This window comes from Loxodonta africana, chromosome 2 (assembly GCF_030014295.1).
Source record: "Loxodonta africana isolate mLoxAfr1 chromosome 2, mLoxAfr1.hap2, whole genome shotgun sequence".
NCBI lineage: Eukaryota > Metazoa > Chordata > Mammalia > Proboscidea > Elephantidae > Loxodonta > Loxodonta africana.
In genome coordinates this window covers 164576643-164604317 of record NC_087343.1, presented here as the reverse complement: position 1 = coordinate 164604317, position 27675 = coordinate 164576643, and the positions used below count along the sequence as shown (strand labels likewise).

Below are 27675 nucleotides of genomic sequence, written 5' to 3'. Positions count from 1 at the left end.
GTTGGAGACGTCACCTTTTTGGGGTGTATAGCCCACCTTCTGCTCTGTGCAAGTTCCTTCTCAGCTATTAGGAGACCAAGGTGGAAAAGAGAACTCCCAACCTGTCCCATCTGGGGCTGAGCAGAATTTGGAACACACTGATCCTCATAATCCTTGCTCTTGGGAAATATTAATGACCTAATCCCCTCAGATCACTCCCTCTCTTGTGTGGCCATCTCAGTGAGGTTTACAAAGACTCAGAGAAGTCTAGGTTGGAGTAGAACGCGTTCTGACTCGATTTGCTGTGGACTGCAGAACTGCCAGCCTCAGCTCCTCCACGGAGGTAGCTAGTTGAATTCCCAGCCATGGTTGAGGTGACAGAGGAGGAGGTGGAGAAATTCCTGGACTCAAATATTGGCTTTGCCAAACAATACTACAACCTCCACTACCGGGCCAAGGTCGTCTCGGACCTCCTTGGGACCAAGGAGGCAGCTGTGGACTTCAGCACCTACCACCCACTGAGCAGTGTGGAGGAGAGTGAAATAATCTTTGACCTCCTGCGGGACTTTCAGGACAATTTACAAACTGAGAAATGCATCTTCAATGTCATGAAGAAGCTGTGCTTCCTCCTACAGGCAGACCGCATGAGCCTTTTCATGTACAGGATCCGCAATGGCATTGCGGAGCTAGCCACGCGGCTCTTCAACGTCCACAAGGATGCGGTCCTGGAGGACTGCCTGGTCGTGCCAGACTCGGAGATTGTCTTCCCTCTGGACATGGGTGTGGTGGGCCATGTGGCACACTCTAAAAAGATCGCCAACGTCCCCAGCACAGGAGAGGTACTTTCTTCCCCGTTAGAGGAAGGTTCACAAGGGCAGTGAGGCACATCGTTCTGGGGCATGCGAGTGGGGTGGGGAGCTGCCACCTCCAAGACTGGGCTGATGATGACTTGGTGCTTTATTTATTTACAACTTTGTAATTCTATATACTGCTCTCTACCTCGTTAATTGCCATCGAGTCAATTCCAGCTCACTGTGACCCCACGTGTTACAACTTTTTATTTTGTAGATTTCAAACTTAACTGAAGAGTTTAAAAATAGTACAAAGAGCTGTATATTTTTCATCGAAATTCACCAATTGTTAACATTTTGCTGCATTTGCTTTCTACCTCCATTTTTTCCTAATCCATTTATGAGTAAGTTGCAGACCTCATGCTGCTTTGCCTTTTGTATTGCCAAAACAAAGGTATTTCTTACATATCTACAATGATCAAATTCAGGAAATGTAACATAGATATGAAACTCTTATCTAATAAACAGTTCATATTTGATTTCTGCCAATTGTCTCAAATATGCCCGTTAGGGCACTGTTTCTTTAGTCTCCTCAACTCTGGAATAGTTTCTCAGTCTGTGTTTGTTTTTCTTTTTTTCTCTTTTTTTAATTGTGCTTTAAGTGAAAGTTTACAATTCAAGTCAGTTTCTCAAGCAAAAACTTATACTGACATTGTTATGTGACCCTAGTTGCTCTCCCTATAATGTGGCGGCACACTCCTCCTCTCCACCCTGGATTTCCCATGTTCATTCAACCAGCTTCTATACCCCTCTGCCTTCTCATCTCACCTCCGCGGGAGCTGCCCGCATAGTCTTGTGTCTGCTTGAGCTAAGAATCGCACTCCTCACCAGTATCATTTTATGTTTTATAGTCTAGTCTAATCTTTGTCTGAAGAGTTGGCTTCAGGAATGGTTTTAGTTTGGGGCTAACAGAGAGTCCAGGGGCCATATCCTCTGGGGTCTCCCCAGTCTCAGTCAGACCATTAAGTCTGGTCTTTTTACTAGAATTTGCATTTTGCATCCCACTTTTTTCAGTCTGTCTTTGTTTTTTCATGATGTTGACATTTTTGAAGGGTGGTGGAGTTGTTGGTGGTAGCCACTGAGTCGATTCCATGTGTATCAGAGTAGAATTATTCTCCATAGGGTTTTCAGTGGCTAATTATTCAGAAGTAGATTGCCAAGCCTTTCTCCCAAGGTGTGTCTGGGCGGACTCAAACCTGTCAGCTTTTTGGTTAGTAGCCAAGCACTTATCTGTTTGCACCATCCCTTTTACAGAAATGTCTGTCCATTTGGGCTTGTCTGGAGGAGATTAGATTCAGGTAATGCATTTCCGGTTGGTGGGTCACAGGGGGGATGTGTTTTTCCTCATCAACAGAAGACATATGAAAGATGATGGCTGTGCCTGATGTGTACTGGCTGAGAATAGAACCTAGGTCTCCCACATGGAAGGTGAGAATTCTACCACTAAACCACCACTGGCCCCTATTTCAGATGAAGGTTCATAAAAAGTGCAGAGGGAGGGAGCCACAGAGATCTCCCTGTCTAACTGCCTCATTTTATGGATGAGGAGACCGAAGCCAGGAAGAGAGAACGGGCTCACCCAAGGTCACCAAAGAGTTAGAGGCAGAGCTTGGCCTTCACATCCCTTAATGCAGGAATTCAAAAGAGTTGTCTTTTTGACTAGGGTTCCTTGGCAAGATAAGAAGCACAGACTGTCTCTATGGGAAACGGTGTTCTTTGAAACACACTGGACTGCATTTCCCAAAAGTTGCTCTCTTCTCTCATCTCCATCTTGAGCATTCAGGTAGCCATGGCTTTCCTGAGGACTCATCCAAGTGGCTTGAGATTTTCTCCATTCAGCTCTCCAGATTTTAATTGTAGCCAACAAGGATTGTCTTGCTCATTGCACTTTCACAGCAACTGTATAACATAGTAACTCTTATTATCCCTGTCTTACCGATAATGAAACTGAAACCCAGAAAGGGTTAATAACTTGCCCAGGGTCACACAGATAGAAAGTGGCAGAACACAGATTAGAACCCAGGCACTCTGGCTTTGTCCCCATGCTCTTAATCATTCTGCTCTTCTATACTTCCTCCTTATCATGAAATGAGGGCATTGGACTGTTGTTGTTGCTAAGTGCCATCGAGTCAATTCTGACTCATAATGACCACACGTGACGGAATATAACTGCCCCCATAAGGTTTTCTAGACTGTAATCTTTATAGGGGAAACCCTGGTGGCACAGTGGTTAAGAGCTACAGCTGCTAAACGAAAGGTAAGCAGTTCGAATCCACCAGGCACTCCTTGGAAACCCAGTGGGGCAGCTCTACGCTGTCCGACAGGCTCTCTATAAGTCAGAATTGACTTGATGGCAACAGGTTTTTTTAATCTTTACAGGAGCAAACCGCCAAGCCTTTTTCTCGAAGAGCTGCTGGGTGGGTTCAAACTGCCAGCCTTTCAGTTAGCAGCTGAATGCTTAACCATGGTGCTGCCAGAACTCCTTGGCATTGGACTGTTGTTGTGTGCTGTCAAGGTGATTCTGACTCATACGGATCCTATAAGACAGAGTAGAACTGCCACATAGAATTTCCTAGACTGTGATTTTTATTAACTATACAAAGGCATTCGACTGTGTGGATCATAACAAATTATGGATAACATTGCAAAGAATGGGAATTCCAGAACACTTAATTGTGCTCACGCGGAACCTGTACATAGACCAAGAGGCAGTTGTTTGAATAGAACAAGAGGATGCTGTGTGACTTAAAATCAGGAAAGGTATGCATCAGGGTTGTATCCTTTTACCATACTTATTCAATCTGTATGCTGAAAAAATAATCAGAGAAACTGAACTATATGAAGAAGAACGAAGCATCAGGATAGGAGGAAGACTCGTCAACAACCTGCAATATGCAGGTGACACAACCTTGCTTGCTGAAAGCAAAGAGGACTTGAAGCACTTACTGATGAAGACCAAAGACTACAGCCTTCAGTGTGGATTACACCTCAACATAAAGCAAAAATTCTTGCAACTGGACCACTAAGCAACATCACGGTAAATGGAGAAGAGATTTAAGTTATCCACTAGCAAGTGCCATCTAAGATGCATCAGTTGGTCTCAACCCACCTGGAGCAAAGAAGAATGAAGAACACCAAAGACACAAGGTAATTATGAGCCTGGGAGACAGAAAGGGGCACATAAATCAGAGACTACATCAGCCTGAGACCCAAAGAACTAATTGTACCCAGCTACACCTGATGACTGCCCTGACAGGGAACACAACAGAGAATCCCTGATGGAGCAGGAGAGCAGTGGGATGCAGACCTCAAATTCTCGTGAAAAGACTAGACTTAATGGTCTGACTGAGACTAGAAGGACTCCGGAGGCCATGGTCCCCAGACCTTCTGTTAGCCCAAGACTGGAACCATTCCCAAAGTCAGCTCTTCAGACAGGGATTGAACTGGACTATAAAATAGACAATGATACTGGTGAGGAGTGAGCTTCTTGGCTTAAGTAGATACACATGACTATGTAGGCAGCTCCTATCTGGAGGGGAGATGAGGGGGCAGAGGGAGACAGAAGCTGGCTGAGTGGACACGGGGAATACAGGGTGGTTGGAGAGAGGAAGTGTGCTGTCTCATTGCCGGGAGAGCAGCTAGGAGTACACAGCAAGGTGTATATAAATTTTTGTATGAGGGACTGACTTGATTTGTAAACTCTCACTTCAAGCACAATAAAAAAAAAAAAGATTGAAGTTATCAAGGATTTCATTTTACTTGAATCCACAATCAATGTCCATGGAAGCAGCAGTTGAGAAATCAAACAACATATTGCATTGGGCAAATCTGCTGCAGAGCAAAAGACTTCTTCAAAATTGTGAAAAAGCAAATACGATAACTGGGAGCTCCTAAAAATCAAACACCTATGCTCATCCAAAGACTTCACCAAAAGAGTAAAAAGACCACCTACAGATTGGGAAAGAATTTTCAGCTATGACATCTCCGACCAGCGCCTGATCTCTAAAATCTATATGATTCTGTTAAAACTCAACCACAAAAAGACAAACAACCCAATCGAGAAGTGGGCAAAGGATATGAACACGCACTTCACTAAAGAAGATATTCAGGCAGCTAACAGATACATGAGAAAATGCTCTCAATCATTAGCCATTAGAGAAATGCAAATTAAAACTACTATGAGATTCCGTCTCACTCCAACAAGGCTGGCATTAATCCAAAAAACACAAAATAATAAATGTTGGAGAGGCTGCGGAGAGATTGGAACTCTTGTACACTGCTGGTGGGAATGTCAAATGGTACAACCACTTTGGAAATCTATCTGGCATTTTCTTAAAAAGTTAGAAATAGAACTACCATACAACCCAGAAATCCCACTCCTCGGAATATACCCTAGAGAAATAAGAGCCTTCACACGAACAGATATTTGCACACCCATGCTTATTGCAGCTCTGTTTGCAATAGCAAAAAGCTGGAAGCAACCAAGGTGTCCATCAACGGATGAATGGTTAAATAAATTGTGGTATATTCACACAATGGAATACTACGCATCGATAAAGAACAGTGATGAATCTGTGAAACATTTCATAACATGGAGGAACCTGGAAGGCATTATGCTGAGTGAAATTAGTCAGAGGCAAAAGGACAAATATTGTATAAGACCACTATTATAAGATCTTGAGAAATAGTATAAACTGAGAAGAACACATACTTTTGTGGTTACGAGGGGGGGAGGGAGGGAGGGTGGGAGAGGGTTATTTACTGATTAGTTAGTAGATAAGAACTACTGTAGGTGAAGGGAAGGACAATACTCAATACATGGAAGGTCAGCTCAACTGGACTGGACCAAGAGCAAAGAAGTTTCCGGGATAAACCGAATGCTTCAAAGGTCAGTGGAGCAAGGGCAGGGGTTTGGGAACTATGGCTTAAGGGCACTTCTAAGTCATTTGGCAAAATAATTCTCTTATGAAAACATTCTGCATCCCACTTTGAAATGTGGCGTCTGGGGTCTTAAATGCTAACAAGAGGCCATCTAAGATGCATCAATTGGTCTCAACCCACCTGGATCAAAGGAGAATGAAGAACACCAAGGTCACATGATAACTATGAGCCCAAGAGACAGAAAGGGCCACAGGAACCAGAGACTTACATCATCCTGAGACCAGAAGAACTAGATGGTGCCTGGCCACAACCGATGACTGCCCTGACAGGGAGCACAACAGAGAACCCCTGAGGGAGCAGGAGATCAGTGGGATGCAGACCCCAAATTCTCATAAAAAGACCATACTTAATGGTCTGACTGAGACTAGAGGAATCCCGGTGGTTATGGTCCCCAAATCTTCTGTTGGCCCAGGACAGGAACCACTCCCCAAGACAACTCATCAGACATGGAAGGGACTGGACAATGGGTAGGAGAGAAATGCTGATGAAGAGTGAGCTACTTGTATCAGGTGGACACTTGAGACTGTGTTGGCATCTCCTGTCTGGAGGGAAGATAGGAGGGTAGAGAGGGTTAGAAACTGGCAAAATTGTCACGAAAGGAGAGACTGGAAGGGCTGACTCATTAGGGGGAGATTAAGTGGGAGTATGGAGTAAGGTGTATATAAGCTTATATGTGACAGACTGACTTGTAAACGTTCACTTAAAGCTCAATAAAAATTATTAAAAAAAAAAAAAAGCAAATATGTCACCTTGAGGACAAAGGTGCGCCTGACCCAAGCCATGGTCTTTCAATCACCTCATATGCATGTGAAAGCTGGACAATGAATGATGATAAATATGACATTGGCGAAGAATATTGAATATATCATGGACTGCCAGAAGAATGAACAAATCTGTCTTGGAAGAAGTACAGCCATAATGCTCCTTAGAAGGGATGATGGTGAGACTTTGTTTTACACACTTTGGGCATATTATCGGCAGGGACCAGTCCCTGGAGAAGGACATCATGCTAAAAAAGTAAGGGGTCAGTGAAAAAGAGGAAGACCCTGAATAAGATGGATTGACACAGTGGCTGCAACAGTGGGCTCAAATGTAGCAACAATTGTGATGATAGCATGGGACGGAGTAGTGTTTCATCCTGTTGTATGTGGGGTCACTATGAGTTGGAATCAACTTGATAGTACCTAACAACAACAAAATCTTTATGATAGCAGATTGCCAGACCTTTTCTCCCATGAAGCCGATAGTGGATTTGAACTGCAAAGGTTTGGTTAGTAGCCAAGTGTTTAACCATTGCACCACCAGGGATCCTTTGGCATTGAATGAAGTGTTGTAAAACTATGCACTTTGAGAGACAGATCTTAGCGTGAATCATGACTGTCATTTTCTAAGAATATGGCCTTGGCCAATCTCTTAGCTTATCTGGTGCTCATTTTGTAGCTTTTAAAACAGTTTATCATTTTGTAGATATATTCAGTTTATATCTACCTCAGAGCCTTGTTGTAAGGACTAAACGAGAGAAATATTTCTCATTTAGCACAGTTCCTGGCACTCTGTAATGGCTCATAATGGCAGCTTCTATGCCTTGTTATTATCATTACTGTTTTGCTGTTGTTCTTAAGAATCTATTCTAAGTGATGAATGCTCTACCAGACTTCTGTGGGATTTGGAGAAGAATCCAGTCTTCTTTTCCTGGAGTTCCCAGTGTAGATTCTATTCATGGGGAGAGCTTCTGTGGACTCTGATGTTAAGGAATTGAAAATTGTCTGATTCTGAAAGACCGCGTTCTAAGAATTTGCTGAGTCCGTGGGCCAAGTGACTATCTGCTATTTCCTGCTCAGCCCTCAAACTTCATTTTAGAAGTACACCCTGTGCTTCCCTGGAGGCTTCCAGGCCGGAGTCCATCTAGGCCAACAGCCTTGTGTACTCAGCATTTGCGTGTGTTTGCTTCTCTTTGTTCCTCTGGAGAAATCTTACTCAGCTCAGGACTCTGGGCAGGATGCAGCTTTGTCTGGACAGTGACTGGGGCTTGGGTGGAGAAGGAGGAGGAAGATGGGCAGACTGTATCTGCATCCCTGAACCATACACAAGTGATACTTTTAACTTTCAGTGCTCTCTAAAACTTCTGGGAAATGGTTACAATCACTGCATCTTTAAAATGTGAGACCAAGAACGGAGAGGTTGCCTAGGATTGTAATGTACCTCCCTCCTTCTAGAAAATTCTTCCTCATCCTCGGGATCTCGTTGGGGAAGACCTACCGGTAGGTCCAGAATACCCAGTTAAATTTTAATTTGAGATAAATGACACAGAATTTTTTAGTATAAGTATACCTCTGAAATATTTGGGACTTGCTTATATTTAAAAATTATTCATTGTTTATCTGAAACTCAAATCTGAGTATCTTTTATTTTTATTTGGTGAATATGGCAACCCTACACGCCATTCAGTATTTAATTGTTGGTATATTAGTTCTTTACCCTTTCTCCTAGCCGGAAAGTACCACAAGGTCTGTCCCTGGCACCTAGTCCAGTGCCTGGGACAGAGTGGGTACTCATTACAGTTTGTTGAGTGAGTGAATCAGTGATAACCTATCATAGTCATCTAGTGCTGCCATAGCAGAAATACCACAAGTGGATGGCTTTAACAAAGAAAAATTTATTTTCTCACAGTCTAGTAGGTTACAAGTCAAAATTCAGGGTGTTGGCTCCAGGGGAAGGCTTTCTCTGTTGGCTCTGGGGGAAGGTCCTTGTCCTCCATCTTCCCTGGCCAAAGAGCTTCTCAGGCACAGAGACCCCAGGTCCAAAGGATGCGCTCTGCTCCTGATGCTGCTTTCTTGGTGGTATGAGGTCTCCAACTCTCTGCTTGCTTCCTTTTCCTTTTATCTCCTGAGAGATAAAAGGTGCTGTAGGCCCCACCCCCAGGACACTCCCTTTACATTGGATCAGGGAGGTGACCTGAGTAAGGATGGTGTTACAATCCCACCCTAATTTTCTTTAGCATAAAGTTACAATCACAAAATGGAGGACAGCCACACAATACTGGGAATCGTGGCCTAACCAAGTTGACACATTTTTTTTTTATTAACTTTTATTAAGCGTCAAGTGAACGTTTACAAATCCAATCAGTCTGTCACATATAAATTTACATACATCTTACTCCGTACTCCCACTTGCTCTCCCCCTAATGAGTCAGCCCTTTCAGTCTCTCCTTTCGTGACAATTTTGCCAGCTTCCCTCTCTCTCTATCCTCCCATCCCTCCTCCAGACAAGAGATGCCAGCACAATCTCAAGTGTCCACCTGATATAATTAGCTCACTCTTCATCAGCATCTCTCTCCCACCCACTGACCAGTCCCTTTCATGTCTGATGAGTTGTCTTCAGGGATGGTTCCTGTCCTGTGCCAACAGAAGGTCTGGGGACCATGGCCGCCGGGATTCCTCTAGTCTCAGTCAGACCATTAAGTCTGGTCTTTTTATGAGAATTTGGGGTCTGCATCCCACTGATCTCCTGCTCCCTCAGGGGTTCTCTGTTGTGCTCCCTGTCAGGGCAGTCATCGATTGTGGCCAGGCACCAACTAGTTCTTCTGGTCTCAGGATGATGTAGATCTCTGGTTCATGCGGCCCTTTCTGTCTCTTGGGCTCTTAGTTATCGTGTGACCTTGGTGTTCTTCATTTTCCTTTGATCCAGGTGGGTTGAGACCAATTGATGCATCTTAGATGGCCTCTTGTTAGCATTTAAGACCCCAGACGCCACATTTCAAAGTGGGATGCAGAATGTTTTCATAATAGAATTATTTTGCCAATTTACTTAGAAGTCCCCTCAAACCATGGAAGTTGACACATTTTTGGGGGGGGACACAATTCAATCCATGATATAACCCTTTCCCAGCAAGCCCCATTTCTGAAGACTGAACCTGAGAGGGCTGTTATTTCCAGAGGATCTGACATGTATTGTCTCCTCCTGCACTTTGACCCTTCCTGTGAAACCTGGGACCCAGAATGCTAGCCTAGAAGGAAACCTCAAGGAGGACCTGGTCCAACACTGATTTTACCAAAGGAGAAACTGTAATCCAGGGAGGTTTCAACTACTGACAAAGTACTGATGGCCCTGAGCCGTTTCCTGAGCCTGATCATGGAACTAGCCCCTCTTTCCTTGGTACCCCAGGGTACCCTGAGGCTCCATCCTGTGAGGGACTACTTCACATTATTGTTTGAAATGTGGGTCCATGCTTTACGTGATGCCTCCATTACACTGTGAGAACCCAGTAGGGCAGGGACATAGTGAGGGTAACAGAGCCCAGGGAGCAGTCTCTAAATTGCGCCCCTGCGCCCTAATTTGAGCACCCAGGGGCGTACCCCCTGCCCCACAACTTCAAGATGAATAGACATTGATAGCAACAATGAGTCAGCAGAAACGCCTTCCGCTTCTTATCCGGCTGCCTCAGTCATATTTGTAGCACCTGGGAATATCATTCTGCACCTCATCTGGCACCCCCTTGGACTTGTGCCTGGGGGCAAGTGCCACCCGCTGCTCCCCCTCCACACCTCTGCAATGGGGGCAAACTCATCTTACTGGTCTTAGCAAATCCAGTGCCTGGCAGAGAGCCAAAGCTCAGTAAATATGAATGAATGAATGAATCAATGAGTGAATGAATAAATGGAGTGACCTTGCTACCTGCCAGCAGGTGAGTTGTCTATAAAACCAGGAAGGCGACAGTTCTATGTGGCAGGGCTGACGTGAGAGTTAATGAGATAATCCAGGTAAGTTATCTGGCACTGGGTCTAATACATCATTATTATTCAGTAAGTAGTAGATTTTGTTATGGGACACAATTGAGCTTGGCACTGTGGATGTTTAAAAAGGGGAATTGGGAAAGGCATGAGAAGCTATGTGGTATTGCACTTGGAATAAAATCCAAACTCCTTCCGGCACCCTCTAAGGCCCTGCCTGATCTAACTCCTGTCCACTTTTCTAGCTCCCTTGCTCTCCATGCTCCCTCTCAACACTGGTCTTTCTGCTTCTCACATTAGCTGAGCCCATTCCCACCTCCTGCCCTTTGCCCTCTATGTACTCCCACTTGGAATCCTCTTGACATTCCTGGCTCTTTCTCATGCTTCAGCCCTCAGCTCAGCAGTCCCTCTGCAGGGAAGCTTCCTTGACCACCAAAACTCTAAGACAGCCTCACCCTGCCATCCTTTTATCATGACTGGTAGGGAGAATGCTTGCTATTTCTTTACTTGGTCTTTGTCTCCCCTTTGAATGTAAGCTTTAGCAGGGCAAGAAGTTCACCTCTTTGTTGACTGTTGTAGTCCCAGAGTCTAGAACAGTACCAGCATGCAGAAGGCACTCTGTGAATGCTGGTTGACTTTGAGTGAATGAATGGCTTTGGACTCTCTCTTGCTGCAACTCTGATCCCTGGGATTTAAAATAAATGGTTTGAGCTAAAGGGCATCAAAGTCCTCTTCTGCCTTGGATAATCTGAGGTTCTATGATGTGTGTGTGTGTGTTTTTAAATAATACTTTATGCTGAAAATATAGGGATGACAACGTTTGTATAAACGACAGTCAACTGGAAGCTGGAGTGCCTGTGAGGGGTATTCCAAGGCTGAGAACTTGGTGAGAAAGAGGCTTTTGGTAAATTTAGTAGCATGTGGCTCAGGTGAGGCCCAAGTGTTTGCTCTTCTTGATGGAGGTGAATGTTGTGCAACTGAGCTGACTTCATGAAATGCCCCTGAGCATGCTCCAACCAGATCTGTCTTTAGAAATTCATCAGCAAGTATTCTCAGAGAATGACGTAGAAAACCCTTCTTGGCTAATGCCTCCTTAGAGATTTTGCTTAATCCTCAAATGCTAATTCAAGTAAGGCAGGACAGGCTTCTCCTAATTCCTTTACCCTTCACCTGGGTTAAAGCAGCTCCTTTGGCAATAATGCTGTTGACTGTTTATTCAATCCCAGAGCAACTGGGAGAGACGTTCATACATGTAGAACATCCCACTCTGAATTCATGAATCCTAGGGAAGAGCAGCAGGGAGGCCTTGTAGACTCACTTCTAGAGAGGCCTTGTGAGTCAGCTCTGTGGAGGAAATTTCCAGCCTCAGAACAGCATGAACCGTGCACATCTGGGTTGGCTCATGTCCCAAGCAATGCTGACAGCTGGGAAACCTCACAGTGCTACCAGGAGACAGAAAGGTGGATTATTCTGAATTTAAGACAACAATTCAGTCTGTCTCCTCATTCTGACCACAGAAACTGTGCTGCCCCCTACCCTGGCCCCCAGGCTGCTTTGGGCCTGGGGTGGAAGTGTGTGCTTTTCTGCACTTGCACAGCCTTGAGCCAAGTTATGACTACCTGTATTACTGTTATTGATTTATCTGGGAGCAGGCCTGGGTCTTAGACACCCCTGTATCCTCAGCACTTACCATAGGGTCTGATACGCATTGGGTCTTTAATTACGATTTATGGAACGGGGGTATCTGCTGGACTGACTGCGTGGTGCTAGAACTAGATTATGTAAAAAGCCAAAAATACCAAATGTTTTTGTTCAGTGTTCTGGACCAAGGCCTAGCCTTATTCAAACTTCCCTGAGAGGCAGCAGAGCTGAGGGCAGGTTCTGGAGTGTCATCTCGGACAGTGAATTTAACCTTCTTGGGTTTTGGTTTATCCTTCTGAAAAATGGCGTGGGAATGGTGTCTATCTTCCTCTAATTTCACAAGCGGGAAGGAGAATCAATGTCAACAGCCCAAGGCTGATTCCTAGGAAGTGGAGGTCAGACATGCCTCCTTTCTTAGCCATCTATACCAGTTCTAACACCACCCGTCCCTCCTGCGTCACTCTCTACTTCTCTGCTATACCCGTTGTCATTGAGGCGATTCTGACTCACAGCGACCCTGTAGGACAGAGAAGAACTGCTCCTTAGGGTTTCCAAGGAGTGGCTGGTGTATTCAAACTGCCAACCTTTTGGTTAGCAGCCATAGCATGCCATAGCTTTTAACTACTGCACCACCAGGGCCCCATATGCCTCTGCTGGGTTCAATAATTCATTGCAATGGCCAAACAGAACTCACAGACAATATTCATAATTATGGCGTTATTAGGGAAGTAACAGGTTACAATTCAGGTTTCAGGACACTCAGAATACAGTTCCTCCATTAGTACATCCTCTTTTCAGCTGTGCCTGCAGGCACGCCTCTCTCTGGCCCCTCAGCCTCTGCTCCTGCTTAGGCAAGTGTTACAAATCTCTTTTAGCTCTGCCAATAAAGCCCAGAGGCACCTCACTCTGCCAGTAAGCCTCAGCCCAAAGGCCCTCAGCTCTAGCTCCTTGGGTCAACAAACCTAGTTCCACTGAGTGCTTGGAGGCACCCTACTCTTCTAGCAAGCCTCTTGCCCAAAAGCACTTCCTTTTTTCCATCCCTGGGCCAGGAAGCCAACCACACTGTCTCCTGCCAGTCTCTCCTGCTGCTGCTGTTTCTCTGCTTCCATTTCTCCTTGTCTTCAGTGTTACAGCTCTCTCTCTCTCTTCTGTCTATCTCAGTCTCCTGGTTCCAGGAGAGTCTCAGCGTAGGGATCCCAAGGCCAAATGATGCACTCTACTCCTGGCTGTCTTTCCTTTTGTGGTTGGATCCTCTCTTCTGCTCTGAAATTGGCCATCTTTTACGCCTAGAGGGATGGCAAAACTGACAAATCTCCTTAAAATCCATTTGCATCAAGTCAATTCCAACTCATTGCTACCCAATAGGACAGAGTAGAACTACCCCATAAGGTTTCCAAAGAGCAGTTGGTGGATTCGAACTGCTGACCTTTTGGTTAGCAGCCCAGCTCTTAACCACTGGGCCACCAGGGCCACCAATCCTCTTGGTGGGCCACAATTGTCTTATTTGCTCAGCCCCACTCAGTCACCTGTGTGAGAGTAACAAGACCGTGGCGAGAAAGGGCACACAAAAACAATCCATCACACTGCACCTTCTGTAAAAAGATTTATCTCATAGCGTTACTGGGAGCATTAAAGTGAGATGGTGCAGGTAAAGCACCATGTGTAATCCTGATTGTGATTATTATACTTACTAAGGTCTTTTCCCCACCTTCCTCATTCGTTCTCTCAGATTTCTATTTTGGGCTTAATTGTACCACCTCAAGAAAGGCTCCTCCGAACTTCCCTCCCCAGGAAAAGTCACTCCCGGCCCTACCTACCTCCCCATCCCACCCCAAGCCCCACAATGCTTTGGGTTGTGTCTCAGAGTGACTTCTACTGGATTTGGGGGGCTTCCAGGGCAGGAATGATCTCTGGTGGCCCTGCCCCTAGCTCAGTGATGAATGAATGAATGAACGTTTGAGGAATGTTGAGTCATTTAGTAAGGCATCTTGGAAGGAGGCTGCTGAAGTGGAGTAGATGGAAATGTCTTCCCTGCTTTGTTACCAAGAGAATGATGAGCCCTCTAGTTCACCCTACCCCCACACCATCATGGTATGGGTCCCAGGGCTCTGGGTTCTTTTATCATTTTCACTCTTCATCTGCTCACCCATGTTTGTCTCTGCCTTTCCTCAGGATGAGCATTTCTGTGACTTTGTGGACACTGTCACAGAATATGAGACTAAGAACATCTTGGCTTCCCCCATAATGAATGGGAAAGATGTAGTAGCCGTAATCATGGCCGTGAATAAAGTGGATGGGCCCCATTTCACCAAGAGAGATGAAGAGGTAAGGATGAAACTGCTGGGGATAGTCATGCCAGCATTTTCCTCTAGCTCATGAAGATTCCCAGACATTGTTATTTGCCCTGGACTCAGTTTCCCCATCTGTAAGGCAGGAGATGCTCTCCAAATGAGGCAGAACAGTATAATAGTTAACAGAATGGACTTTAAAGTCAAGACTATAGGGCTAATTGTTCTGGTTCTGCCAATATCTAGCTGTTCACTTAGTCGATTTACTTTACCTCTCAAACTCAGTTTTCTTATTGAAAAATTGAGATGATAATTGTATCCACTTTACAGGGTGCTTGTGATGATCAGATAAAATAATGTACATAAATCACTTATCACAGGGAGCGCAAACTCAGTGAATAGTAGCTATTTTTTTCATTAATACACCCCTATCAACATCAACATTCTGTGAATTTTACATTCTTATAATTCAATGTTTTATGATTCTGCATTCTATGACCCATCTGCCTAAATTGCCTCTGATGGAGTTTTTAAAATATTTGGACATCTGCTGATGGTATAAGGAGCCAGAGGAGGAATTTCTTCTTCTCATCTACTTCTCCTCATGCTGCTTGATTTTTAGATTCTCCTGAAGTACCTCAATTTTGCAAATTTGATCATGAAGGTGTTCCACCTGAGTTACCTGCACAACTGTGAGACTCGGCGTGGCCAGGTAAGGGGATGGCCTGGACATGCCTTTTTACTGAAGCATTGATGTGGTCACAGCTGGAAAGACAGGTGAAGATACCTGGGCACTACCAGACAATCTCTACCTTGCATCCCTAGTATTATAAAGCAGTGGATGTTTTATAGCTGTATCCCAGAGTGGTTATGTGTACACATTTTCAAGTCAGAAAACTCTTGGGTTTGAATCTCTGCTCATCCATTTACCAGCTCTGGGCATGTCACTTAACTGCTCCAAGTTTCAGTCTTCCCATTTGAAAATGGACAATAATTATGGTACACCCTCAAAGAATTATTATCAGCAGTAAATGAGATAATGTATGAGGACGCTTGTAGTCAGTTAATGTTTGTTATTTTTATTAACAACCTGTAAGATAAAGGTAACGAAAAGAGTTGAATCTGGCATAAGCAGACCAGTCACTTTGCCTCTCTGAACCTCTTTCTCCATCTATAAAATGCGAATAATTACCCTGCAACTTCTCTGGGTTATTGTGAGGATTAAATGAGAGAAACTCTAGAGAGCTTTACAGAATTGTTATTACTCTCTAGCTGAATAAATTGTTGCTCTGTGCTTCAAAAACTTTGAATATATATGTTTTCTTCAGATACTGCTATGGTCTGGGAGCAAAGTGTTTGAAGAGCTTACGGACATTGAGAGACAATTCCACAAAGCCCTGTATACAGTCCGTGCCTTCCTCAACTGTGACAGATACTCTGTGGGTCTCTTAGACATGACTAAGCAGAAGGTGAGAAAACTTCAACAAGCGTTTCTAAGAAATGGTTATATGCATGCTGAATGGGGCTCAGACTCCTACCACCCATTCCGTTCATTGCACAGGAAAGAGGATGGGAGAATTTGGGTGGTTGTGGAAACTTTTACTTAGGTCTTTCTGTTATTGAAGAGAGGAGTACCAGCATTTCAGGGGGAAAGCAACCTCGGGCAAAATGAATAAAAGCAACCTGTATTTTCCCTGTTGCTGTTATGTGCCATTGAGTCGAACTTGACTCATAGTGACCAGTGACCCCATGTGACAGAGTCGAACTGCCCAATAGGATTTTCTGAGCTGTAATCTTTATGGGAGCAGATTGTCAGGTCTTTCTCTTGTGGAGCTGCTGGGTTCGAACCACCAATATTTCTGTTAGCAGCCGAGTGCTTAGCCATTGTGACACCAGGTTCCTGTATTTTCCCTAGTCAGTTGAAAGAAAACATGTGTGAGAAGAAGGCTGATGATGTGGTGAAGGAAAGAGATAAAGAAGTTCCTATATAAGTTGAAAGTCCAAAAGAAGGAAGTTGCCAACTTTAAGAATTCTCAGAAAATGTACTGAACATGGACGGAAACTCTTTTTCTATGGTTTGTCAAGCCCACGATGACCCAGGCAATTGAAGTGGAGCCAGATGCTTACACCTGGTCCCTCAGAATGATCAGGGGCCATATTTGCAGCTCAGTGTGGCTGCCAGCAATGTTTTCCCATAGCAACTCTCAGCATTGTTCTTTCTTCATAGATTCCTGCTTCCTGGGACAGATCATTCTCTGCCTTGGCACTGAGTTATCTGGATTTGTGATTTTCTGACCAAAAGACCCAGGGCATAGGGTTCTTCTCAGTTTCGTTTTGCATACTTGTCATGGTGAGCATGGTACACAGGCCAAGTACGCCCTGTAATATTTGACTGAGTGAATAAATGAATCACAGAAGCTGCAGTTGGAAAAGATCTTAGAGCTAGTCCAGAGGCTTCCAAACCTGGCAGTGCATCAGAATCTTTTGAGAAGTTGTTTAAAAATACCAGGCCCCATTTACTGAACTGTTGTTTTTAGGTGCCATCAAGTGGGCTCCGACTCATAGTGACCTCAAGCACAACAGAATGAAATACTGCCTGGTCTGGGCCATCCTCATGATTGTTGCTATGTTTGAGCCCATTGTTACAGCCACTGTGTCAATCCATCTCATCAAGGGTCTTCCTCTTTTTCACTGACTCTCTACCTTACCAAGCATGATGTCTTCTCCAGGAACTGGTCCCTCCTGATAACGTGCGCAAAGTACATGTGATGAAGTCTCGCCATCCTCCCTTCTAAGGATCATCCTGGCTGTACTTTTTCCAAGACATATTTGTTCATTCATCTGGCAGTCCATGGTATATTCAATATTCTTCATCAACACCATAATTCAAAGGCATCAATTCTTCCTTGGTCTTCCTTATTCATTGTCCAACTTTCATATGCATATGAAATGTTTGAAAATACCATTGCTTGGGTCAGGCATACCTTAGTCCTCAAAGTGACACCTTTGCTTTTTAACACTTTAAAGAGGTTTTTTGCAGCAGATTTGCAGAGTGCAATATGTTTGATTTCTTGACTGCTGCTTCCATGGGTGTCGATTGTGGATCCAAGTAAAATGAAATTCCTAACAATTTCAATATTGAGAGTCCATCCTTTTTACTTAATTTTTTATGAATTTTCCATAACACACGTGGATTATTTTTATTAAAGAGAGAAATTGATAGCAGATGTCTTGCTTTGATTTTGGGGTTTTCTTACTTAAGAAACCAAGTATTCACTTTAAAGAAATCCCTGACCAAAATGAATCCCATATTGGCTTTTCTTTCACCCAAAATTACAAAGCCTTCCTTTCCTGTTAGAAGCCAGGTTTACTAAATTTGAATTTCAAAAGATATGGCTAGGTGGAGGGACAGAGACCATTTTGTGACCTGGTATCAGCTGATTTTAAAAAAAAAATTTTTTTTTTTATCAGCTGATTTCAGTAAAAGGAAAGGGGTAGGGTTCAATAGATCTTGTTATGATTAACCAATAGTTGATCTTCTTTCTGTATTCCTCCCTCCTCTTATCTTTATAGCTCTGGTGCTGTAGTGATTAAGAGCTACAGCTGCTAACCAGAAGGTCAGCAGTTCAAATCTACCAGCCACTCCTTGAAAACCCTATGGGGCAGCTTTACCCTGAGTCTGAATCAACTCAACAGCAACTTTTTTTTCTTCTCTTTATGAACTTTATTGTACCTAGCTTCTCTGAGCCATTTGTTTTTTCTGAAATCAAAATGGTTTCCTTATATACATACGATGGAGCCCTGGTGGCGCAGTGGTTAAGAGCTGGGCTGCTAACAAAAGGTCAGCAGTTTATATACACATAGAATAGCTGCTCTAGATAAACCTTATGTTTAAATTTTGCTGAGTTTTGATTATTTTTAACATTTTAAATAAGCTTTTATATTGAAATATATATACAGGAAAAAAGCCAAAACCAAAAAACTAAACCCATTGCTGTCGAGTCGATTCTATAGGGCAGAATAGGACTGCCCCATAGGGTTTCCGAGGAGCCACTGGTGGGTTTGAACTGCCAACCTTTTGGTTAGCAACTGAGCTCTTAACCACTGTGACACCAGGGCTCCGTATACAGAAAAGAGCACAAATTTTAAGTGAATAGCTCAGTTAGTTATCACAGAGTGAGCATCCCCATGTAACCACTCCAAGATGAAGAAATAGAACATTACCAATCCCTCAGAAGCCCATTTTACGCCCCTTTCTAGTTATTTCCACACCCTTCTCTCTGAAGGAAACCACTATTCTGAACTTCAGCGTTCTGCCTGTGTTTTAAGTTCATATAAATAGACCCATACAGTACTGTCTTAGTTATCTAGTGCTGCCCTAACAAAAATACCACAAGTGGGTGGCTTTAAAGAATAGAAGTTTATTTTCTTACAGTTCAGGAAGCTAGAAGTCCAAATTCAGGACATCAGCTCTAGAAAAAGGTCCTTATTTGTCTCTTTTAGCTTCTAGTCCAAAGAAAACAAAAAACCCAAAACCCAAACCCATTGCCACGATTCTTACTTACAGCAACCCTATAGGACAGAGTAGAACTGCCCAATAAAGTTTCCAAGGAGTGGCTGGTGGATTTGAACTGCTGACCTTTTTTGGGTAGCAGCTGAGCTCTTAACCACGGCACCACCAGGACAGAGGCTACCTGTTAAAACCCATTGCCATTAAGTTGATTCCAACTCATAGCGACCCTATAGGACAGAGTAGAACTGCGCTATAGGGTTTCCAAGAAGTAACTGGTGGATTCAAACTGCCGACCTTGTGGTTAGCAGCCAAATTCTTAACCACTGTACCACCAGGGCAGAGGTTAGGTATTCAAATATCTTTCTGGGGTACAAAATTCAATCCATAATGAGTACATATTCTTTCGTCAGGCTTTTTTTGCTCAATATTATATTTGTAGGACCCATCCATATTGCTACATGTAGTGTCAGTTCATTTTAACTCCTGTGGAATGTTCCATTATCTGACTAATCTGTAACATATTTATGTATTCTACTGTTGATGGATATTTGAGTTTTCAGATTTGAGCCATTATGAATATTGATATTATAAACATTCTAGTACATGGTACGCAGTTGTACCTATTTCTGTTGGGCGTTTTCCTAGGGGTAGAATTCCTGGGTAATAAAATGCTTGCATCATCTTATACTCCCACTAGTAATATATGAGGGTTCCTATTGCTCCACATCCTCACTAATACATGGTATTGTCAGCCTGACCGATTTAGCCATCCTGTTGGGTGTGTAGTATTATCTCTTTAGAGTATTAATACACATTCTCCACCAACCACTAATGGCAAAGATGAAGAAATTGAAGATTTTTTACCAACATGTGCAGTCTGAAATTGATCAAACATGCAATCAACATCATTAATAATGAATTACTAGTGATTGGAATGTGAAAGTTGGAAAAAAGAAGAAGGATCAGTAGTTGGAAAATATGGCCTTGGTGATAGAAATGACGCCAGAGATCACATGACAGAATTTTGCAAGACCAAAGGCCTACTCAAGAGGAAATGCCTTTTTTAACAACATAAACAACAACTATACATTGTGGACCTTGCCATATAAAATACACAGGAATCAAATGGACTACATCTGTAGAGGTGATGGAGAAGCTCAATATCATCATTCAGAAGAAGGGGCCGACTGTGGAACAGACAATCAATTGCTCATATGCAAGTTCAAATTGAAACTAAAGAAAATTAAAACGAGTCCATGAGAGCCAAAGTACGACCTTGAGTATATCCCACTTGAATTTAGAGACCATCTCAAGAACAGATTTGACACATTGAACACTAATGACCAAGGACCAGATGAATTGTGGGATGACACCAAAGACATCATATATGAAGAAAGCAAAAGGTCATTAAAAAGACAGGAAAGAAAGAAAAGACCATCAAAATGGATGATCAGAAGAGACTCTGAAACTTGTTCTTGAATGCAGAGTAGCTATAACAAATGGCAGAAATGACTAAGTAAAAGAGATGAACAAAAGATCTGAAAGGGTGGCTCTAGAAGACAAAGTAAAGTGTTATAATTGTGAGCCTAATACCTTGAAATATGTTTTCTTCTTTTCAAAATGGGTGATTGGGAACTTGACATAATTCATGCTGTAATGATACTCTAAGTAACCTATACATTTTTTTTTGGCTTGGCATTTTTTATGCTCTCATTTTCAAGGTGCTTTTTTTTTTTTTTTTTAATTACACCTGCTGCACCAGTCTCTTTCCAAAGGGGTCCTGGGCCTTCTTGGCTCTTGCAGCCTTGATCTCCCTCTTCTTCTTTACTCTCTTGGGAGATGGCCTTAAGCCTGCAAGACTGCAGCTAGGAAGGCTGTCCGGCATTTTTGGTCTGCAACTTTTCTTCTTGCTCCTTATCTCTGTCAGAGTAAACTTGGCAGGCCAGTTCCACTAGCCAAGATATTTTTATGTAAGTTTTTTTTTTTTTACCAGTTACAAACATAAAGATTAGGGTCCAGATATCTGGCATACATATCTTTAGTTTAATAAAGAGTTTCTTTGTAGTGGTTTTGTGATGTATACTCATCTGACTATCTGTGGGCTACATCCTTGAAGACACGTAATCTTTGCAAAAATGATACATAAGCTCTGATATGGAAGTTGCTTTTCTGGACTCCATAAAGACAGCCTGTGTTGCCGCTGGACTCTTCCTTGGTGTCACCTCCTAATGAACTCTCTCTCTCTTTCTGACTTGGAGCACGTTTTATTGGCTTGACTGCTCCAGGGCATGGGCCCTATTCCGGTAGCATAATGAAATGTGCAAAGTCCTGGAATTAGAAAACCAAAAGGGAGGAACACACTTGGTACTTCTCAGCTGAAAGAACTAAAGAAAAAATTCAAGCCTCAAGTTGCGATATTGAAGGATTCTATGGGCAAAATACTGAACAACCCTGGAAGCACCAAAAGAAGATGAAAGGAGTACACAGAGCCACTGTACCAAAAAGAATTGGTCGACATTTCAGGAGATAGCTATGATCAAGAACCGATAGTGCTGAAGGAAGAAGTCCAAGCTGTACTGAAGGCATTGACAAAAAACAAGACTCCAGGAATTGATGGAATACCAGTAAGATGTTTCAACAAATGGATGCAACACTGGAAGTGCTCACTTGTATATGCCAAGGAATTTGGAAGATAGCTACCTGGCCAGCCAACTGGGAGAGATTCATATTTTCCCCATTACAAAGAAAGGTGATCCAAGAGAATGCAGAAATTATTGAACACTATTGTTAATATCACATGCAAGTAAAATTTTGCTGAAGATAATTAAAAAAACAGTTGCACCAATACATCAACAAGGAACTGCCAGAAAGTCAAACCAGGGACATGGAATGAAGATAACATTGTTGATCTCAGATGGATCTTGGCAGAAAGCAGAGATACCAGAAAGATGTTTACCTGTGTTTTATTGATTATGCAAAGGTACTAGACTGTGGATCATGACAAATTATGGATAACATTGTAAAGAATGGGAATTCCAGAACACTTAATTGTACATATAAGGAACCTGTACATAGATTAAGAGGCAGTCGTTGGGACAGCACAAGGGGATACTTCATGGTTTAAAATCAGAAAAGGTGTGCATCAAGGTTGTATCCTCTCACCATACTGTACTTATTCAATCTGTACGCTGAGCAGATAATCTGAGAAGCTGAACTATATGAACAAGAATATGGCATCAGGATTGGAGGAAGAGTCATTAGCATCCTGTGATATGCAGATGACATAACATTGCTTGCTGAAAGTGAAGAGGACTTGAAGCACTTACTGATGAAGATCAAAGACCACTGCCTTCAGTATGGATTACACCTCAGCATGGAGAAAACAAAAATCCTCACAACTGGACCAATAAGCAACATCATGATGAATGGAGAAAAGATTGAAATTGGCAAGGATTTCATTTCACTTGGCTCCACAATCAACTCCCTTGGAAGCAGCAGTCAAGAAATTGAAGGACATACCGTATTGGGCAAATCTGCTGCAAAAGACCTCTTTAAAGTGTTAAAAAGCAAAGATGCCACTTTGAGGACTGACGTGCACCTGACGCAAGCCTTGGTGTTTTCAATTGGCTTATATGGATGTGAAAGCTGGACAATGAATAGGAAAGACTGAAGAAAAATTGATGCCTTTGAATCATGGTTTTGGCAAAGAATATTGAATATACCATGGACTGCTGGAAGAATGAACAAATCTGTGTTGGAAGAAGTACAGTCAGAATGCTCCTCAGAAGTGAGGATGGCAAGACTTCATCTCACATACTTGGGCATGTGTCTTCATTATCTAGCGCTGCTATAACTGAAATACCATACGTGGATGGCATTAACAAACAGCAGTTTGTTCTCTCATAGTTTAGGAGGCTAAATGTCCGACTTTAGGGTGCCAGCTCCAGGGAAGCTTTCTCTCTCTGTTGGCTTTGAGGGAAGCTCCTTGTCATCAATCTTCCCTTGGTCTAGGAGCTTTTCAGTGCAGGGACCCCAGGTCCAAAGGACTAGCTCTCCTGGCTCTTCTTGCTTGGTAGTAATGTGGTCCCCCTTGCTCTCTACTGTCTTCCCTCTTTTATATTTCAAAAGAGATTGACTTAAAACACAACCTAATTTTGTAGATTGAGTCCTGCCTCATTAACACAACTGCTTCTAATCCTGCCTCATTAACATCATGGAGATAAGATTTACAACACATAGGAAAATCACATCAGATGACAAAATTGTGGACAATCACACATTGCTGGGGATCATGGCCAAGCCAAGTTGACACATATTTTTTGGGGACACAGTTCAATCCATGACATTCCACCCTTTGGCCTCCCAAAAATTCATGTCCTTGACACATGTAAAACATATTCACCCCATCATATCATACCAAAAGTCTTAATTCAACTCCAAGTCCAAAATCCAAAAATTCCTCTCCATATGTGAAATCTAGAATATAAATCGTTTCTACAGTACAATGGTGCAACAGCCACAAGCTAGACATTTCCATTATAAATGGGAGAAATTGGAGGGAAAGAAGGGGTGACAGGTACCGAGCAAGCCAGCAGAACACATTGCATTACCTCTCAAGGCTTGAAAATAATATTCTGTTCTCTGAGACCATTTAGGCAATGGCCCTGCCCTCCAGACTCTGGATGTTGGCCACAAGAGTGGAGGTCCCTTGGTCCTGGGCTTCAGCTCTGCCTTCCAGGCCCACTGGAACAGCAACACTGCTCGCTTGCATTCGGGTGGCCCCATTCTCCTAGTTCATCTGCGTGGTGACTCCACCCTTTGAGACCCCAGTTGCTGTAGCCCTACCCTTAGAAACTGAGGCAGCTCTGCTTCCTGGTTCCTTGGTCTCTCAGCCTCTCTGGCTTCACTACTTGAGTTTGCCCTGCTGGGACAAGTGTTCCAAAGCTTTTTAGCTCTACCACTAAGTGCTCAGGTGTACCCTACTCGGCCAGGAAGCCTCCTGCCAAAGGCACTCAGCTCTCTTGCTCTGTGGGTTGGCTTCAGCGTTGTCTTGCACTAATCTCCTGCTTCTGCTGCTGCCATTTTTCTGCTGCTGCCTCTCGCCATCTGCATTGTCTCCAACATAATAGCTCTCCTCACATCCTTCTGAGTCCTCATCAGAATTGTAATTCCATCAACAGTCTCTTGAAGGCAATCTATGTAGGTTTTTACTATTAGGCACTTTAAAACTCTTCTAGCCTCTATCTATTCACAGTTTCAAAATTGCTTCTGCATTTTAGGTATCTGTTAGGTATCTCTCGGTACCAAATTCTGTCCTGGTTATCTAGTGCTGCTGTAACAGATATACCACACCTAGATGACTTTAACAAACAGGAATTTATTCTTTCACAGTTTAGGAGGCTAGAAGCCTGAATTCAGGGTGCCCGCTCCAGGCGAAGTCTTTCTCTCTCTGTTCACACATGTATTTTGGGGATACAATTCAAGCCATGACAGCATACTATCAGGAGGGACCAGTCCCTGAAGAAGGACATCATGCTAGGTAAAGTAGAGGGTCAGTGAAAATGAGGAAGACCTTCGATGAGATGGATTGACGCAGTGGCTGCAACAATGGGCTCAAACATAGCAGCAATTGTGAGGATGGCGCAGGGCCAGGCAGTGTTTCAACCTGTTGTACATAGGATCTCTCTGAGTCAGACAGCACCTAAAAGCAACAACAGTGGCTGATGAGGCCGATCACTTTTTCAGGGGTTTATTATATTCATTTAGATATCTTTTTTTGTGAAGTGCCTTTTCAAGTTTTTTCCAAACTTGTCTATTGTGTTGTATTTTCTTTTCTTACTGAGTTGTAAGAGTTTTTTTTTTTTTTTTTTTTACAAATTCTGGATATGGGTCCTTTGTTGATACCTGTATTACAAATATCTTCTCCCATTCTATAGATTCATTTTCTTAATGAAGTCTTTTGATGAGAAGTTTTGAATTATAATATAATCCAATTTATCAATCTTTTCCTTTATGGGTATTGATTTTTGTGTCCTACTTAAATCTTTCCAGATTCCAAGATGATAAAGATATTCACCTAGGTTAACGTCTAAGAGCTTTATTGTTTTAAATTTCACATATTTCTCTGTATTCTTCCTGGGATTGTTTATATGTATAGTGTGAGGAAGGGTCAATATTATTTTTTTTCTATATGGATATCCAATTGTCCCAGAACCATTTATTGAAAAGACCGTCTTTTCCCCACTGCTTTATGGAAAAGACTGTCTTTCTCTCTTATACCTTTATCATCAAACAGGTGTCCATATTATGTGTGGATCTGTTTCTGTACTCTCTGCTTTGTTCCATGGGTGTATTTATCTATTCTGTAATACAACACTGTCTTATGGGAGAAAGATGTGGCAACCTGCTTCCATAAAGAGTACAGCCTTGGAAGCCCTGTGGGGCAGTCCTACCTCGTACTATGGGATCGCTATGAGTCAGAATCTTTGGTTTACAAAGCTGTCTTAATTACAGTATCTTTATAAAATATCATGGTATCTAGTAGTGTAAGACCTCTAAGTCTGTTGTTATTTTATGTTAGACCTTTTCACCATGTTTTATGTCTCTTACACAGTTTTCTGTATTTTCCATTCTTTTGCATTTTTGTGTTTCAGTCTGAACATTTCTTCTGGTTTATCTTCCGCTAATCACTTCCTTAGCTCTAATTGGCTATTAAAAAATTTTTTTTTTTATTTTTATTGAGTTAACTTCAGGTATTTTTCAATTTTAGAATTTCCATTTCATTCTTTTTTGTAGTTTCTAATTCTCTATGTTGTATTTGGTTTCTTGGACATAATCAGTTATTTCAGAGTCTGTGTCTGATAGCAACAATATTTGTAGATATTTCTTAGGAGCCTGTTTCTGTGATCTGTTTCTTCTTGATTTTCAGTTAATTCTTGTCTTTTGCATGCCTGATTATTTTTGTTGGAATGCTAGATAGATGTATGATAAATAATAATGTGAAACTCTGGGTGGTGGTCTCTTTCTCCAAAAGGCATGTATTTTATTTCTGGCAAGCAGTCAGGGTAGAGGCAGAGCACCTTAATCCAATCAGGAATTGAGCTGATTTGAGGTTGATCTTTTTAGTCTTTGTGAGGGCTGGTCAACTTTTGGTTCACTTCTACTCCTAGGGAAGAGGCATTTTGAGGGAACCCTAGCTGAAAGCCTGGGGTGTCTTCAAGGATCCCTCCTTTTTGGCAGGCCGTGAACTCCAATTTTATCCAGTAATTCTGCTGAAAGCTCTGTTCAGCTTCTTAGCTGCTCAATAGTATTTTTGTTATTAGCAAGTGCCTCAAGAGGAAAAGTAGAATGAAACATCAAGCTCAAATCTCTGGAATTCCCTTCCATCTGGGATCCTGGCAACTCAATCCTTGCTGCCTTGCTAGCGCTATAATTCCTTCAAATACCACGCGCACATACACACAGTCCAGCTTTTATAATTCTTCTCAGTTGGAGGGTTGGTCAGAAACAAGCTAGTCACTGTTAACAGAAGTAGAAATTCTCTTTCTTTGTTCTTTAGCCCATATGGATTTACCTCATTCTTTTGAATAGTATGGACATAACATAATTAATTTCTCCTTTCTCCTATTGTTGGGCATTTAAATAATTTCTAAATTTTCTTATAACTAGAGACAGTGCTGCCATGACCAACCTTTGAGTTAAATCTCTGCACACTTGAGCAAGAATATCTATAGAATAGAGTTGTACAAGACGAATTACCAAGATAATTTTTTTATTTTGCATTTCTCAAAATTTTCTCCCCAAAGGCTATACTGTTCTACATTCTCATTCACACTGAGGTGCATAAAGATCCCATTTCCTCAAACTCCTGCCAATCCTGGTAGTTATAGATCTTTTTGTTTTTCGTATCTAAATGGATACATGGTAACTTTTTTTCTGTCTAATTGTTTTTGCACTGATTACTAGTGAGGGTAAATATATTTTTGTGGTTATTTATGATTTGATTTTTCATCTTCCACATATTTCCCAAATGTATCATTTACCCATCTTTAAAATTAAGCTGTTTATCTATTTCTTGGGTCCCAGGGTGGCGCAGTTTGTGCTTAACTACTAACTTAAAGGTTTGTGGTTGTTAACCAATGTCATAAAACAATATGTGTACTAACTGTTGAATGAGAAGTTAGTTTGTTCTGTAAACCTTCATCTAAAGTACAATAAATGTAATAATAATAATATAAACTGCCCCATACGGTCATAATTATATAGTAACCTTAAATGAAAAAAAAAAAAAAAGGTTGGTAGTTCAAACCCATCCAGCAGTACTGCGGAAGAAAGTCCTGGTGATCTGCTTCTTCAAAGATCACAGCCAAGAAAACCCTGTAGAGCAGTTCTGCTCTGTACCGCGTGGGGCTGCCATGAGTCAGAACTGACTTGGTGGCGACGAGTTCGGGTTTAGTTTTTTATTTTTTGGTATTCCTTTTTTATTAATTTTAAGGAGTACTTTATATATGATAGAGATTATGTATCTGTCATATATGGCATGTATGTTGAATGATACTTTAACTTTATCTATGGCATCTTTCATCACACAGAAGATTTAAATTTTCCTGTAGTCAAATTTGTTCACTTTTTCTTCTATGACTTCAGTGTTTTGGATTTTGTTTAGGAAAGACTTCCCCAACCCCAGTATTATAAAGATAATCTGAAATAGTTTTCTCTTCTAGTATTTTTAT

At 42.3% G+C, this 27675-nt stretch overlaps 1 protein-coding gene across 1 annotated transcript in view; it reads left to right on the top strand.

The window, feature by feature from the left end:
• Positions 1–311: 311 nt before the first annotated feature.
• The window catches only part of PDE6A (phosphodiesterase 6A), a 98225-nt gene continuing 70861 nt past the window's right edge, over positions 312–27675 (top strand). The window contains exons 1-4 of the mRNA XM_023550591.2: positions 312–818; positions 14315–14467; positions 15053–15142; positions 15759–15899. Coding sequence (XP_023406359.1) covers positions 345–818; positions 14315–14467; positions 15053–15142; positions 15759–15899 — 858 coding nt within the window. The 5' untranslated portion in view covers positions 312–344. The remainder of the gene's footprint in view (positions 819–14314; positions 14468–15052; positions 15143–15758; positions 15900–27675) is intronic.